The sequence below is a fragment of the Leucoraja erinacea genome, chromosome 6 (assembly GCF_028641065.1).
Source record: "Leucoraja erinacea ecotype New England chromosome 6, Leri_hhj_1, whole genome shotgun sequence".
In the NCBI taxonomy this organism is placed as follows: Eukaryota; Metazoa; Chordata; class Chondrichthyes; order Rajiformes; family Rajidae; genus Leucoraja; species Leucoraja erinaceus.
Genome location: NC_073382.1, coordinates 52,113,607 through 52,127,659, shown reverse-complemented (window position 1 = coordinate 52,127,659; position 14,053 = coordinate 52,113,607). Strand labels below are relative to the sequence as shown.

Below are 14,053 nucleotides of genomic sequence, written 5' to 3'. Positions count from 1 at the left end.
CAAAACCATGCTGATTATCCCTAATCAGCCATGTCTGACCAATGCACGTACATCCTATCCTTCAGAATATTTTTCAGTAACATTCCTAGCACAGATATTCCAAGCAAGTTCCAGTGACGTCAGTAAGTTCGTGGAAGCAGTCACGGAATTCATCGCAACAATATCCGACAACATCATCCGCACGGTAAGGGTAAGCACCTTTCCGAATCAAAAACCCTGGGTAGACAGGTCCATTCGTGTTGCCTTGAATGCTCGCACCGCTGCCTACAGCTCGGGCCTGGCATCCGGAAACATGGACGTCTACAAGGTAGAGTCCTACCGACTGCGAATGGCGGTGAAGGACGCAAAAAGGAGGTACAGGGACAAGATGGAGTCACAGATGGAGCAGCAGGACACCAGACGCCTGTGGCAGGGGCTACGGATGGAACCAACTACCGGAGCACCCCACCCTCATCCGCAAGTGCCGGCACCTCCCTAGCTGATGACCATCCCAGGTCTGCCGACTAACGACAATACCGCCAGCGGGCTGGCTAACGAAGCTGAAGGGAGGAATGTGCACACATTCTCGCTGTCCGAGCACGATGTGAGAAGGGCTCTGACACGGGTGAACACGAGGAAAGCTGCAGGCCCCGATGGCATCTCGGGGAGAGTACTTAAGTCCTGTGCTATGCAGCTAGCTCCGGTGCTCACTACAATATTCAACCTCTCCCTGGACAACTTCAAAAAATCCATAATTGTACCGGTACCTAAAAATGCCTCCCCAGCCTGTTTGAATGACTACCGTCCGGTGGCCCTTCCATCAGTAGTCATGAAATGCTTTGAGAGGCTGGTGAAGAAACACATCTGCACCTTCCTCCCTCGCAACATGGACCCGTTACAATTCGCATACCGTCCGAACAGATCCACGGACGATGCGGTCTCCCAGGGTTTGCACACCGTTCTCTCTCATCTTGACAACCAGAAGGAGGGCTACGTGAGGATGCTGTTCATATACTACAGTTCAGCCTTCAACACGATAGTCCCCACCAGACTGGCCGAGAAGCTACTGAAATTAGGGCTCAACACCCCACTGTGTGCCTGGGCCCTGGACTTTCTCACCACCAGGCCCCAGGTAGTCAAGATGGGAGGGAATACATCGAAGTCCCTCACCCTGAGCACAGGATCACCCCAGGGTTGCGTCCTCAGCCCCCTATTGTACTCCCTGTACACACATGACTGTGTGACTAGGTTCAGCTCCAACTCGATAATCAAGTTTGCTGGTGACACTGTGGTGGTGGGCCTGATCTCAGACAACGACGAGAAGGCCTACCGGGAGGAGGTGGCTGATCTAGCACTCTGGTGCCAGGAGAACAGCCTCCTCTTGAACATCAAAAAAACGAAGGAGCTGATCGTGGAATATAGGAGGGCACATCATCCGAGGACGTACACTCCATTGAGGATAAATGGGGATCCTGTGGATAGGGTGAGCTGTTTTAAATACCTGGGAGTCCACATCTCTGAGGATATGACATTGACATCACACGCCTCAGCACTCGTGAGTAAGGCAAGGCAGCGCCTTTACCACCTCAGGCAATTGAGGAAATTCAGAGTGTCTCTGAGGATCCTCCAGTGCTTCTACGCAGCGGCTGTGGAAAGCATCATGTCCGGAAATATCACAATCTGGTTTGGGAATTGCTCTGCCCAGGACAAGAAGGCTCTGCAGAGAGTAGTGCGTTCGACCGAACGCGCTGTGGGAACTTCACTCGCCCCCCTGCAGGAACTATACATCAGGAGGTGCAACTTCAGAGCTAATAAGATCATAGGAGACCCCTTCCACCCCTGCAACGGACTGTTCCAGCTGCTACGGTCAGGTAAACGCCTCCGTTGCCATGCTGTGAAAACGGAGAGGTTGAGAAGGAGTTTCTTCCCAGAGGCCATTAGAACTGTAAACTCCTATCTCACCAGGGACCAACTTTACTGTACCATTCTACTGCTTTTTTTAAATTGCTGTTTTTTTTTCCCTTTTTCCTTCCACCCACAATATTTAATATGTAAAAGAATATGTGATTCTGTTCCATTCTGTTTGTGGTTTGTTTGTTTGTTTGTTTTTGTTTTTTGCACAAAGTCCGCGAGCATTGCCGCTTTTCATTTCACTGCACATCTCGTATGTGTATGTGACGAATAAACTAAACTTGAAACTTGAAGCTTGAAATATTAGGCTTCTCTACCTTTCTTCTATACCTTTCCACAATGTCCTTGGATATATCTGATCAGGCCTGGGAAATGTATCTACCTTCATATGTCTTAGAACATCTAGCACCTCCAGGACTGTCTTACAGATAATTTTCAAGACAGCCCCATTACCTGTCCAAGTCCCCTCATCTTCATTTCTTTCTAAATGGAACAAGAACATGCATACCTTGAACTTTTACTATCATCCTTTAAAAAGCACTCCACTTTCTGGCTGTTCCTTTGCACACAAACAATCTATCCCAATCAACCATTGCATGTTCCTGTCTAATACTATTAAAGTTGGACTTGCCCCAATTTTGAACTAGTGGACCTGCCCTGTCCTTATCCATTACTATTTCAAAGCTAATAGAACTGAGGTCGCAGGTCCCAAAAGGCTCACCGATTGACATTTCAGCCACTTACCCTAAAAGTAGGCCCTCTCCCTTGTAAGGTGCTCTACATATTGCCTGAGGAAACCTTCCTGAACACACTTGATAAATTCCACCCCATTAAGCTCTTGGCACTGTGACAGACTCAGTCTATATTGGGAAAGTTTAAATCCCCTACTCTGTCAACCTTATTAGTCTTGCAGCTGTCTGCAACCTCCCAGCATATATGTTCCCCTGATTCCAATTGACTATTTGAGGGCCTATAGTACAATCCCAATAAGGTGATCATCCCCTTTTTATTTTTCATCTCAACTCATATAACCTCACAGAATGATTTTTGAGTAATGTCGTCTCGGACTACTGCCAAGATGTTTTCCTTAATCAATAAAGCAAGTTCTCCCTCCTCTATTGCCCCCACCGCTATCTCCACCTTGTCTATAGCACCTGTACCTTGGAACATTAGCTGCCATAGTTTCTCTTATAATTTTATAAACTTCTGCCACAGCTCCCTTCAGCCTCCAAATCGCCAGAAACAACAATCCAAGTTTGTTCAATCTCTTCTAATAGTTAATACACTCTGATCCAGGCAGAATCTTGGTAAACATTTTTTGCACTCTCTCCAAAGCCTCCACTGCATTCCTGTAAAGGAGCAAACAGAACTGCAAACGATACACCAAATGCAGCTTTACCAAATTTTGTAAAGCTGCAACAATATTTGCTGATTCTTATGCTCAAATGCCCTGGCCCACTAAGGCTAGTATGTCACACGCCTTCTTACTCACTCTCAGGGCTGGCCTTAAGCCGATTGGACTGATTTCTCCCAATTGAGCCCCGCGCCTAAGGGGGGGGTCCCGCGTTAATTTTCCGTATTTCGTAACGATTTGTTACTACTACTGTAGCACTTGTTACTAGCCAATAATTAACAAGTAGTTATACAATGTGTCAACAATGCATCGATCCACATTCCTCAGTAAATGTAATTGTGTTTTGAACAAGTATTAATGATGCTGCGTTCCTTTGAATACAATTCACGCGGCGACATTAATATGTTCAAAACACAATTACATTTACTGAGGAATGTAGATTGATGCTTTGATGACACATTGAGAATTCCTTAAAACTCACCATCATGATTGAAGGCTTATTCTTGGTGTGCAGCAGGTTAGTCATTCAATTTACCTAGCGACCCACGTTGTGTCTCTCTGTCTTTCGCTCTCTCTCTCTCTCTCGCCCTCCCTCTCTCTCTTGCGCTCCCCTCTCTCCCCATCTCGTCTCTCTCTAGCTCTCTCGGCATTCCGGGAATCATTGATGTTTTGCGGTAGACAAAAATGCTGGAGAAACTCAGCGGGTGAGGCAGCATCTATGGAGCGAAGGAAATAGGCAACGTTGTCGGGTCGAAACCCTTCTTCAGACCCGGCCCAAAACGTTGGCTAGACTCCCCACACGCTGTGAAAGGAACTCTCCCCCCAATTGGTCCCTTGAACTAGTATAGTCATTCAATAAGATGACAACTGATTCATGTTGTCCCGATGTGCTCCCGTTTTTCACACCATCTTTCCACCTGCCGTCACCCTCCACCCCCACCCCTCACCCATTCAGTAATTCAGAATGAAGGAGACTTGGAAGCCTTGGGCAAACTGAATTATTACTTTATTTATTTTTCTTTTTCTTTTTACGGAGAGGAGAACAATCTGCGCATGCCCTGTTTAAGATTTTTTTAAAGCCGACTGGCTGTCATATTGCTCACGACGCATGACTCAGTTATAATTATTTATTTATATTTATATGAAAATTGTTCCCAATTGAGCCCTGCACCTCCAAGGCCGGCCCTGCTCACTCTTATGTATCTTGTGTTGCTACTTTCAGGGAGTTATGGACATGGACCCCAAGATCCCTCTGCCCATCAATGCTGTTGGGGGTCCTGCCATTAACTGTATACTTTCCTCTTACTTTTGACCTCCCAAAGTTCAACACCTCACACTTGCGACATCTACCATTTCATCCATATCCATCATTGATCTATATCTTGCAGTATCTCAAATCAGGTGCACAGTGACGAACCACATCCATTCTCAATGACGGCATTCGCCAACTTTTCCTTTCTCGGTTCCATTCCTAATCCAGCAATCTCTGTTCCATAATTCATTATATCTCCTCATCATAACGTAGAACGCTTCCATTTCAAACATGGATAATCAGCTATTCTGTATTGACAGCTGCTTTATCCAACCACTTTGCAGGGACCCCACTACCCCACGCCTTTCTTGCAGGAGGTACTGGCACAAAACTCCATTCAAGGAAGAACTAATAGGAAGAAATTATCTTCTGACCCCTTCTTATACAGAGCATGGGGATGCCATGATCATGGCAACTGCAATTGCAGTAGATATACAACCATACGGCCAGATAATAATACAGCACGGATAAAGGCTATTCAGCCCACTGTCTGTGCTAACTATTAAACACCTATCCAAGCCTTTCACTATTCTGTACATTTCAATGAGGTCCCCCCTCATTCTTCTAAACTGCAGCAAGTACAGGCCCACTGCCGTCAAACCCTCATCATATGTTAACCTACTCATTCCTGGTTATAACTGGATGTATGTTCATTTGTGACCATTTCTCTTTTAACTTTAGCACCTATTTTTACTACCATTTACAGTTACGTATTATGAAACTTGGAAATGTGAAATAACTCAAGAAGTTGTAGAATGATATAAAAAAGGGTGAAATGTGCAGTTCAAATTTAAAACAAAGTATGAAATCATTCAGATAGATGCTAATCCTTTTATGCAAAAGGATTTGAGCATAAGAGCAAGGAGGTTCTTCTGCAGTTGTACAGGGTCTTGGTGAGACCACACCTGGAGTATTGCGTACAGTTTTGGTCTCCTAATCTGAGGAAAGACATTCTTGCCATAAAGGGAGTACAGAGAAGGTTCACCAGACTGATCCTGGGATGGCAGGACTTTCATATGAAGAAAGACTGGATAGACTCGGCTTGTACACGCTAGAATTTAGAAGATTGAGGGGGATCTTATAGAAACTTACAAAATTCTTAAGGGGTTGGACAGGCTAGATGCAGGAAGATTATTCCCGATGTTGGGGAAGTCCAGAACTAGGGGTCACAGTTTAAGGATAAGAGGGAAGTCTTTTAGGACCGAGATGAGAAAATCATTTTTTACACAGAGAGTGGTGAATCTGTGGAATTCTCTGCCACAGAAGGTAGTTGAGGCCAGTTCATTGGCTATATTTAAGAGGGAGTTAGATGTGGCTAAAGGGATCAGGGGGTATGGAGAGAAGGCAGGGATGGGATACTGAGTTGGATGATCAGCCATGATCATATCGAATGGCGGTGCAGGCTCGAAGGGCCGAATGGCCTACTCCTGCACATATTTTCTATGTTTCAATGTTTCTATGTTTTTCTCCAGAGAGGCTACCTGACCCGCTGAGTTGCTCCAGCACTTTGTGTCTATCTTCGGTATAAACCAGCATCTGCAGTTCCTTTCTACGCATGTGAAATTATTCATTTTTGTAGAAAGAATTAGTAAGTAAAATAAATTAGTTGGTACAATGTTATCGGGTTGAAAGAATAGGAAGTGTTGAGCTTTATCTCCACAGGTCTTTGCCGATGATAGAGAAAGTTATTAAATAGCCGTATGGAATGTTTAAAAATGGAAAGGGGAAGAAATTCATCTTTGGCCTGCAGCACCAAGTGCATACTGAATATCATTGTATGTATTAAAGTGCTGGAGTAACACAGCATCCCTGGAGAACATGGACAGATGACATTTCAGGTTGTGGTGGAGGAGTGGAATTTTTTTCAGATTGATATAGATAGCAGCTGATAATCGGGACCATGTAAAGGTTTGTCGGTGAAACCTTGTACTCTCACATCTTGCTTTGCACTATTCATGGAGAAGGAGATGTAGATGTTTCTCCTTGGGAAGAGAGCTTTGATCTTGGATATGCCTGAGTGTTGTGGCATGTGGCTGATGTTACCTAAAGCAAGCTGTAAGGGGCCCTCTGGAGAGTCTGGATGGTCACAGTGACTTTGACAGCCACTGTCAGTGGTTCAGTTTGTAGTTGTTGATGTTTGTTGGTGAAAAGAAAGGACTTCATATGTGTGTATAAAGCTGTTTTCTTTATGAATCTCCTCTGATTGTGACATAGTATTGGCCCAATACAACCCACTTGCTCGAAAGATTGACACAAAAACCAGTAGTAACTCAGCGAGTCTGGCAGCATCTCTGGGGAAAAGAAATTGGTCGAGACCCTTCTTCAGACTGAGAGTCAGGGGAAAGGGAAACGAGAGATATAGACGGTGATATAGAGAGATATAGGGCAAATTAATTAAAGATATGCAAAAACCTCCACCATCCCCATCTCTACTTTGTGAGGTCTTCCTCATTGTGGCAGCTTTGAAATATTCTTTAGTTGTTTATATCCATCCCATTTTAACAAATATATCAGGGACTTGGAATCATCTACCCCAGAGGGAGATTATTTTAACCAACTATAATGTCTTTTGAAAGCACTTTACAATTAATTCCACTTCCCAGTTCTGACAAAGGATAAATGACCTGAAATATTTACCCTGTTTCCCTTCTGAGCATTTACAACATTTTCTGTTTTTATTTCAGTTTCACTTCCCTGCCCTCCTGAAAGACATGAGGCAGTACCCATTTCAAGTATGCATCTAATTCCATTTTTGATTACTGCCAAGATTCAGGCAGTGAATCAAAGAAGTTCTCCTTCTGCTCCAAGGACAACTGCTTTTCCCACGTTGCTAAAGTTCCTCATCCCTTGTATCATTCTGATCAACTTTATCAGGTCATGTTCCATCCTTGCAGTGGCCAGCACTGTTCCAGATGAGACCTAGCCAATGATGTAGAATGGTTTTAATATCCAGCTTTGGAACGTTTGTAGTCAATGAGCTAAAGCAGCAATACATAAGGAGCCTGCAACCATTTTGTACAAGGCAGCACTGAGGATCTATTGCTCAGAGGCCATGAAACATCATGAACACTAGAATAGCTCATGTTTGGGATAGTACAGTAGACTGCTGCCGTACAGAGCCAGAGACCCTGATTCAATCTTGACCTCGGGTGCTGTCTGTGTGGAGTTTGTACCTTCTCTTTGTTACCATGTGGGTTTCCTCTGAGTGCTCCGGTTTCCTTCCACATTCCAAAGACATGTGGGTTTGTAGGTTAATTGGCCTCTGTAAATTGTCCCTAGCGTGTAGAATAGAATTAGTGTATGGGAGATTGTTGCTCGGCATGTACCCAGAGGGCCTGTTTACATGCTGCATCTCCAAACTAAACTATGAGGAAGCTCACACAAAGGCTTTGCCTCCATAAGCTTACATGAAGGTGAGTGTCGAGCTCACCATGGAAATCAGTTGGCCAATTGATTTAGGGCTGGGTGGAGAGTGGGTTGTATTGATTTATACATGTCCTTCTTGGTTGGCTAGTTCCCTCACCATGAGACCATCCTGATGGTCTTCTTTCAGATAGATGAAAGCTCTCACTTGATTTGGGTGAAGAAATGGGTGTTTGCTGAATGAAAATACAACAGGAGTGAGATGATTGTGGGAGGAAGGAAGCTAAACACTTAGAAGGTAGGGATCAATTCAGAAAATGATCAGAAGTAGGGGGTGGTGGATATCAAAGGGGAGAGGATGAAGTGTCTGAGGAAATTGGCAGCATGGGAGGTGGGAACTATTAAAAAGTATCCAAAATAATATGGGCACCTCAGACTCCCCATCAGCGACCCGGGTAAGGTCAGGTCCCTTTTAAATATCAATAATTCTCAAGGATGCGTTGTAATCCCCTACTCTATTCCCTGTACACTCACGACTCTGCATCCAAATACGGCTCAAACTCCATCTACAAGTTTGCAGATCACACTCGTGTGGTGGACAAGATCATGAACAATGATGAGATGGATCCAATCAACATCAATGGTGCTAGAGTGAAAATTATTAAAAGTTTTGCCGTTAATATTACCACAATCTGTCGTCGACCATCTCCATTGAAGCAACAGCTAATAAGGTAGACCAGTGCCTCTACAACCTTAGGAGACTGAGGAAATTTGGCATGTCTTCAATGACTCTGACAAACTTCTACGAATGCACCATAGATAGCATGTTGTCGGGTTGCATCACAGCTTGGTTTGGGAACAGCTCTGCCCAAGGAATTACAGAGTTGTCACTGTAGCCCAGTCCATCACTCATACCGGACTCCCCACCATTAACTCGAGCCGGCGCGACTCACGTTGCAGCGGCCCCTACAGCCTGTCTGTCTTTTTTTATTTTTTTGTCTAGTTAAATGTAGTTATTGTGTTTTTTTATACTGTCTTTAACTGTGTTTATGTGGGGGGCGGGGAAACTTTTAAAATCTCGTCCTTGCACGGGAGACCCGACCTTTTCCCTGTCGGGTCTCCGTTGTCGTTGGGGCCTAGCACCGTGGAGCGGCCTCCAACCAGAACGACCTGGGGGCTCCAGTCACGGAGCCTGCGGAGCTGCGGACTACTTACCATCGTGGGGCTGGCCGGCCTTGGAGCGTGGGGAGCGGTGGTGGCTCGCTGCTGCGGCCCGACTCCGGAGCTCCAGCAACGCAACTTCTGTGGACTGTGATATCGGGAGCTCGTGGGTCCCGGGTGAGAGACCGCTTTCCGGAGCTCCCGCAACGCAACTTCTCCAGCCCGTGTCGCGGGGTTGGAACGACCCGGAGCGGGGCCGTACATTCCGGCGCGGCTTTAATGGCCGCGGGACATTCAAACGCCCACCGGGGGCTGGAGACATTTAGACCGGGGCCGTACATCGCCCGGCGTGGCCTTAAATGGCCGTGGGACTTACCATCGCCCGCCTGGGGCTTCAACATCAGGCTTCAACATCAGGAGAAAAATGGAGAGCAGGGGAGAGAAAAGACTTTGCCTTCCATCACAGTGAGGAGGAGGTTCACTGTGATGGATGTTTGTGTGAATTAAATTGTCTAGTAGGAATCGTTTTTGTTTGTATGGCTGTAGAAACAGAGTTTCGTTTGAGCCTCACTGAGGTTCAAATGACAATAAATATTGTATTATGTTGTACACTTCACGCTGCCTCAGAAAAGCAGCCAGCGTAATCAAAGACTGGTCCCATCCCAATCATTCCTTCAACTCCCTGTTCCAATGTGGCAGAAGGTACAGAAGCTTGAAAGTGTGCACCACCAGACACAGGAACAGCTTGTTCCCTTCTGTTAACGGGCTTCTGAACGGTCCTCCCATAAGCTAGGAAGGTACTGTCCAATTAACTTCTAATGTTGCAATGTTGAGAAATATATTCACACTGGTTATCTTTCCCTTTGCTCGACCAATTGTACTTGAGTTTGACTTGCTTGTATTTATGTAAAGTATTATCTGATCTGATTGGATAACAAAACAAAGCTCTCCAGTGTACCATGGTCCACCTGACAATAATAAACCTAAACCATTTATACTTTTCCAAGTTCAGCATCAACTTTGAAGAACCCAGTTTCACAACGGGAAAGAGCATACATTACCAAAACAAAATGTATGCACACATTCCTTAATTTCTCCTTTGTAAAACAAATAGTTTTGACAAGCTTTCAAAATAATCAACAGAATGTCTTTCATTCCGATTTAGTGCAGGGATTTTGATAATGGAGGCTCAGTTTTAAGAAAAAACAGTGACAATTTTCTACAATCCATGTACAGCGGCCTGTATAAATAACTTTTGAAGGACTTAACTAGTGATTGAGAGCTACAGCTTTCAATAACTGTGAACCTGGAACCATTTTCAGGAGGAAACTAAGTATAATTTGGCAACAGGTGTTAAGATGCATCTTTGTTAAATATAGCAAGCTTGGCAGATGTTCAAATCTTGATACAATTACTGCAACCATTTAAGTTTTAGATTTTGCATGTAACGTACTCAAGGGCTGGAATAGAAAGAAAAAGAAAACTTGAAATTAAAAACAAACATTTTCTTCTAATTTATTCTTTGCTTATCCATTTTCTTTATGGAGTTTGAGTAATTAAACATGTTCTATTTTTACTCTTGGTGCTTCTCCTAAGTGCTTGAACCGACCATCTTCTCATCTTTCAGATGGTCTCATTCCTTACATATTTACATCTGAGAGATTAAGCTATTTATACATTTGCTGTCATTTTGATGGAAGCATGCAAGACTAGACATTTGCTCTGACATGAAACCTTTCAAGACAACAGTTGGTCAGGAACAGTAAACTGTTTCCATCATACTTCAAAATCCACAAGTGTAATATTACTGTTATACTTTACCATCTGAAGTTACACTGCCCTTGACATTACTGCTTAGCAGCACATATTCTGCTAAAAGCAATACTGATGTAGTTCCTCGCAGTTACCTGCTATTGTTGTGTCAGAAGATAATATACAAAAAAGCTTAAGGTAGTCTATCTGATAATCATGATAGTTTTATTTTGCTAATCTCTCTACCACCTCTGTTCTCTGTTGCCGTGAATTTCTTTATCAACATCCATGAAGCTCACTTCTTAAACGCAAGGGAAATTCTGTAAGACCGGGGTCAAATTTTCTGAATGGGAATGCAGGCTCCACACCTGGAACTGTCAGTGTTCTCTCTCATTTCTGTTTCTAAGTAAGGTATACATATAAATGTCAGAGATCAACCTCTCTCAAGTCATTATTCTAAATATATGAAATCATATTTAGAACCCCCTGTGCTAATGTACTGTTTTTGTCCATACCTCAGTAATTTTAAGCAGGGTGACAGAAAACTGGACAGCAAAGCTGGCATTAAGTTCCTGTCACGTCTGTTCTGCCAGCTCTCTTGCAGCTTAGATGGAGCTCCCAGACCTGCTCTCAGCCACGCACTTTGACTAAGCTCCATCCATAGGAGAAGGAAGAAAAGCAAAAACCATAGAAATTTTACAATGTTCTTGTAGGCCACTCAGCCCCTCATTTCATTTCCGCAAGAACACAAGAATGCAAGAAAATAGGAAAATAAAGACACAAAGTACCGGAGGAACACAGCGGCTCAGGCAGCATCTCTAGAGAAAATGGATAGCTGACATTTTGGGTCAGGATCCTTCTTCAGACTGAAAGCCCCCCTCCCCACCTCTACCTTTCAGTCTGAAGAAGGGTCCCGACCCAAAACATCACCTATCCCTTTTCTCCTGAGTTGCTGCCTGACCCACTGAGTTACTCCAGCATTTTGTGTCTATCTCGGTATTATCAGCATCTGTAGTTCCTTCCTACATGTGGATAGGTGACGGTTCAGGTCAGGACCATTCTTCAGACTGCATTCACGATAGAAGATTTTGTGCAATCCTTGCAAAAGCATTAAGGTGACATATTGTCTCAGTGTAAATATAATGTAGTCATGCAATTTCTAGCCCTTGGTTTCAGTGATAGTCTCCAGGGAACAGTAGAGTTATTGAAAAATCCTACTTGATCACCAAATTCCTTAGAGAAGAAAATTTGCAACACATACTATTATGGGCTTTATATACAGGTAATTCAAGATTCACTTTCAATGTACCATCTTCAAATGGTATTGAAAGTCATTTGGATTAATGCTAATGAGGCATTAAATGTTAGTCTTGCCAAAGACCCCAATATTCTATGAATGTTTACATTAAAATCAGATTCGTGCAGAACAAAAACTCAATGTAGGTCAGTGAGCAAAAAGATGGATGGACTTAATAAAAAGACAAAGAATATGAAAGAGGAACAATTTTATTAGACCATATGTTTCATCACACAGATTGAAACTGTACAATGGAAACACTGTGACAAGCATATCATGCTACTTCAAGAAAATGAGACTGAGATTCAAGAGCTGAAGATCCTCTTGAATAGGTAAGAATAATTTTTCTACGTTTAGTTTAGTTCAGTTTATTATTATTGTCACGTATCAAATTACAGTGAAAAGCTTTTGCATGCGTACTATTCAGTCAAAGAAAAGACTATACATGAATATAATCAAGCCATTCCCAGTGCACAGATAAAAGGTAAAGGGAACAACATTTAGTGCAGGATATAACATTAAAATCTGATAAAGTCCTATACCTTGAAATTTTAAAGCATTAATATTGATATCAAAAATACAGGGATAACAAATCAGATATTTCAACTTAATTTCTTAACATTCTCAATTCACATTATATCAAATTCTTTACAATGGGGCACAATTAAATTGTGTTTTTTATCTGTTTGAATTATGACTAATAATTATATCTCTTTGACATATAATTTGCACATGTTAAAAATAATACACATAGGATATTTTGGTGGTGCGTTTCTAAAACATGGGGTAGCTCAGCAGTAGCGTTGTCGACTCTGAACCTGGTTGTTATGTGTAGGACAGAACTGCAGATGCTGGTTTAAACCGAAGATAGACACAAAATGCTGGAGTAACTCAGCGAGACAGGCAGCATCTCTGGAGAGAAGGAATGGGTGACATTCGGGTCGAGACCCTTCAGACTGAGAGTCAGGGGAAAGGGAAACAAGAGATATAGACGGTGATGTAGAGAGATATAGAACAAATACATTAAATATATGCAAAATAGTAAATATGATAAAGGAAACAGGTCATTGTTAACTGTTTACTAGGTGTGACTTGGGTGGGGGAGGGATGGAGAGCAAGGGAATGCAGGGGTTACTTGAAGTTAGAGAAATCAATATTCATACCACTGTTGACCTCATAGGCAGATGTATCAAATTCTGAATATATTATTGCTGACATTATATAACAGTGGCCAGTGCACTCTGCTTTAAAGCAATTATGAAATTATTTATTTGGGAGACAGTAAGACCATCTCCCATCACCAATCTTACATTCAGTTGTGTCATGCCGTAGGACTTTGCAAATGACTGGCTTTATCTTACACTAAACGTTATTAGGTTATTCCTTTTATAATGTGGAGGGCTCAATTATAATCATGTATCGTCTTTCCGCTGACTGGTGAGCGCACAACAAAAGTTTTTCACTGTACCTCGGTACACGTGACAATAGACTAAACTCAAACTCAAAATTAATTTTCCATCTACTCAGCCATAAATGGGCTCTCTTCAGGGATGTAATGAGAACATAAAAACTGTGCAATTAAAAGTATTGGAAAAAACAACAATAAAGAAAATACAGTCCAAAATGGTAGCAAATCCACAAATGAATTAAAGCTTCCCAATTGTGCCCCATATGAAAACTATGGGGGTGGTACAGTGGCACAGCGGTAGGGTTGTTGGTTTACAGCTCCAGAGGCCTGGGTTGGATCCTGCTCTTGGGTACCATCTGTATGGTTTGTATGTTCTCCCTGTGATCTCGTGAGTTTCCTCTGGGTGCTTCGGTTTCCTCCCACATTCCAAAGACATGAGATGTAATGGAAATTTCTTTCATTTCCATTGTCCAACTTTCCGTAGCCATTACTACACAGGTAGGTAGGAGTGATCTT

The 14,053-nt window shown here is 43.1% G+C and overlaps 1 protein-coding gene across 1 annotated transcript in view; it reads left to right on the top strand.

Annotated features, from left to right (window-relative positions):
• LOC129698127 (uncharacterized) overlaps positions 1-14,053 on the top strand; it is a 60,862-nt gene that overhangs the window by 26,315 nt on the left and 20,494 nt on the right. The window contains exon 3 of the mRNA XM_055637020.1: positions 12,367-12,461. Coding sequence (XP_055492995.1) covers positions 12,367-12,461 — 95 coding nt within the window. The remainder of the gene's footprint in view (positions 1-12,366; positions 12,462-14,053) is intronic.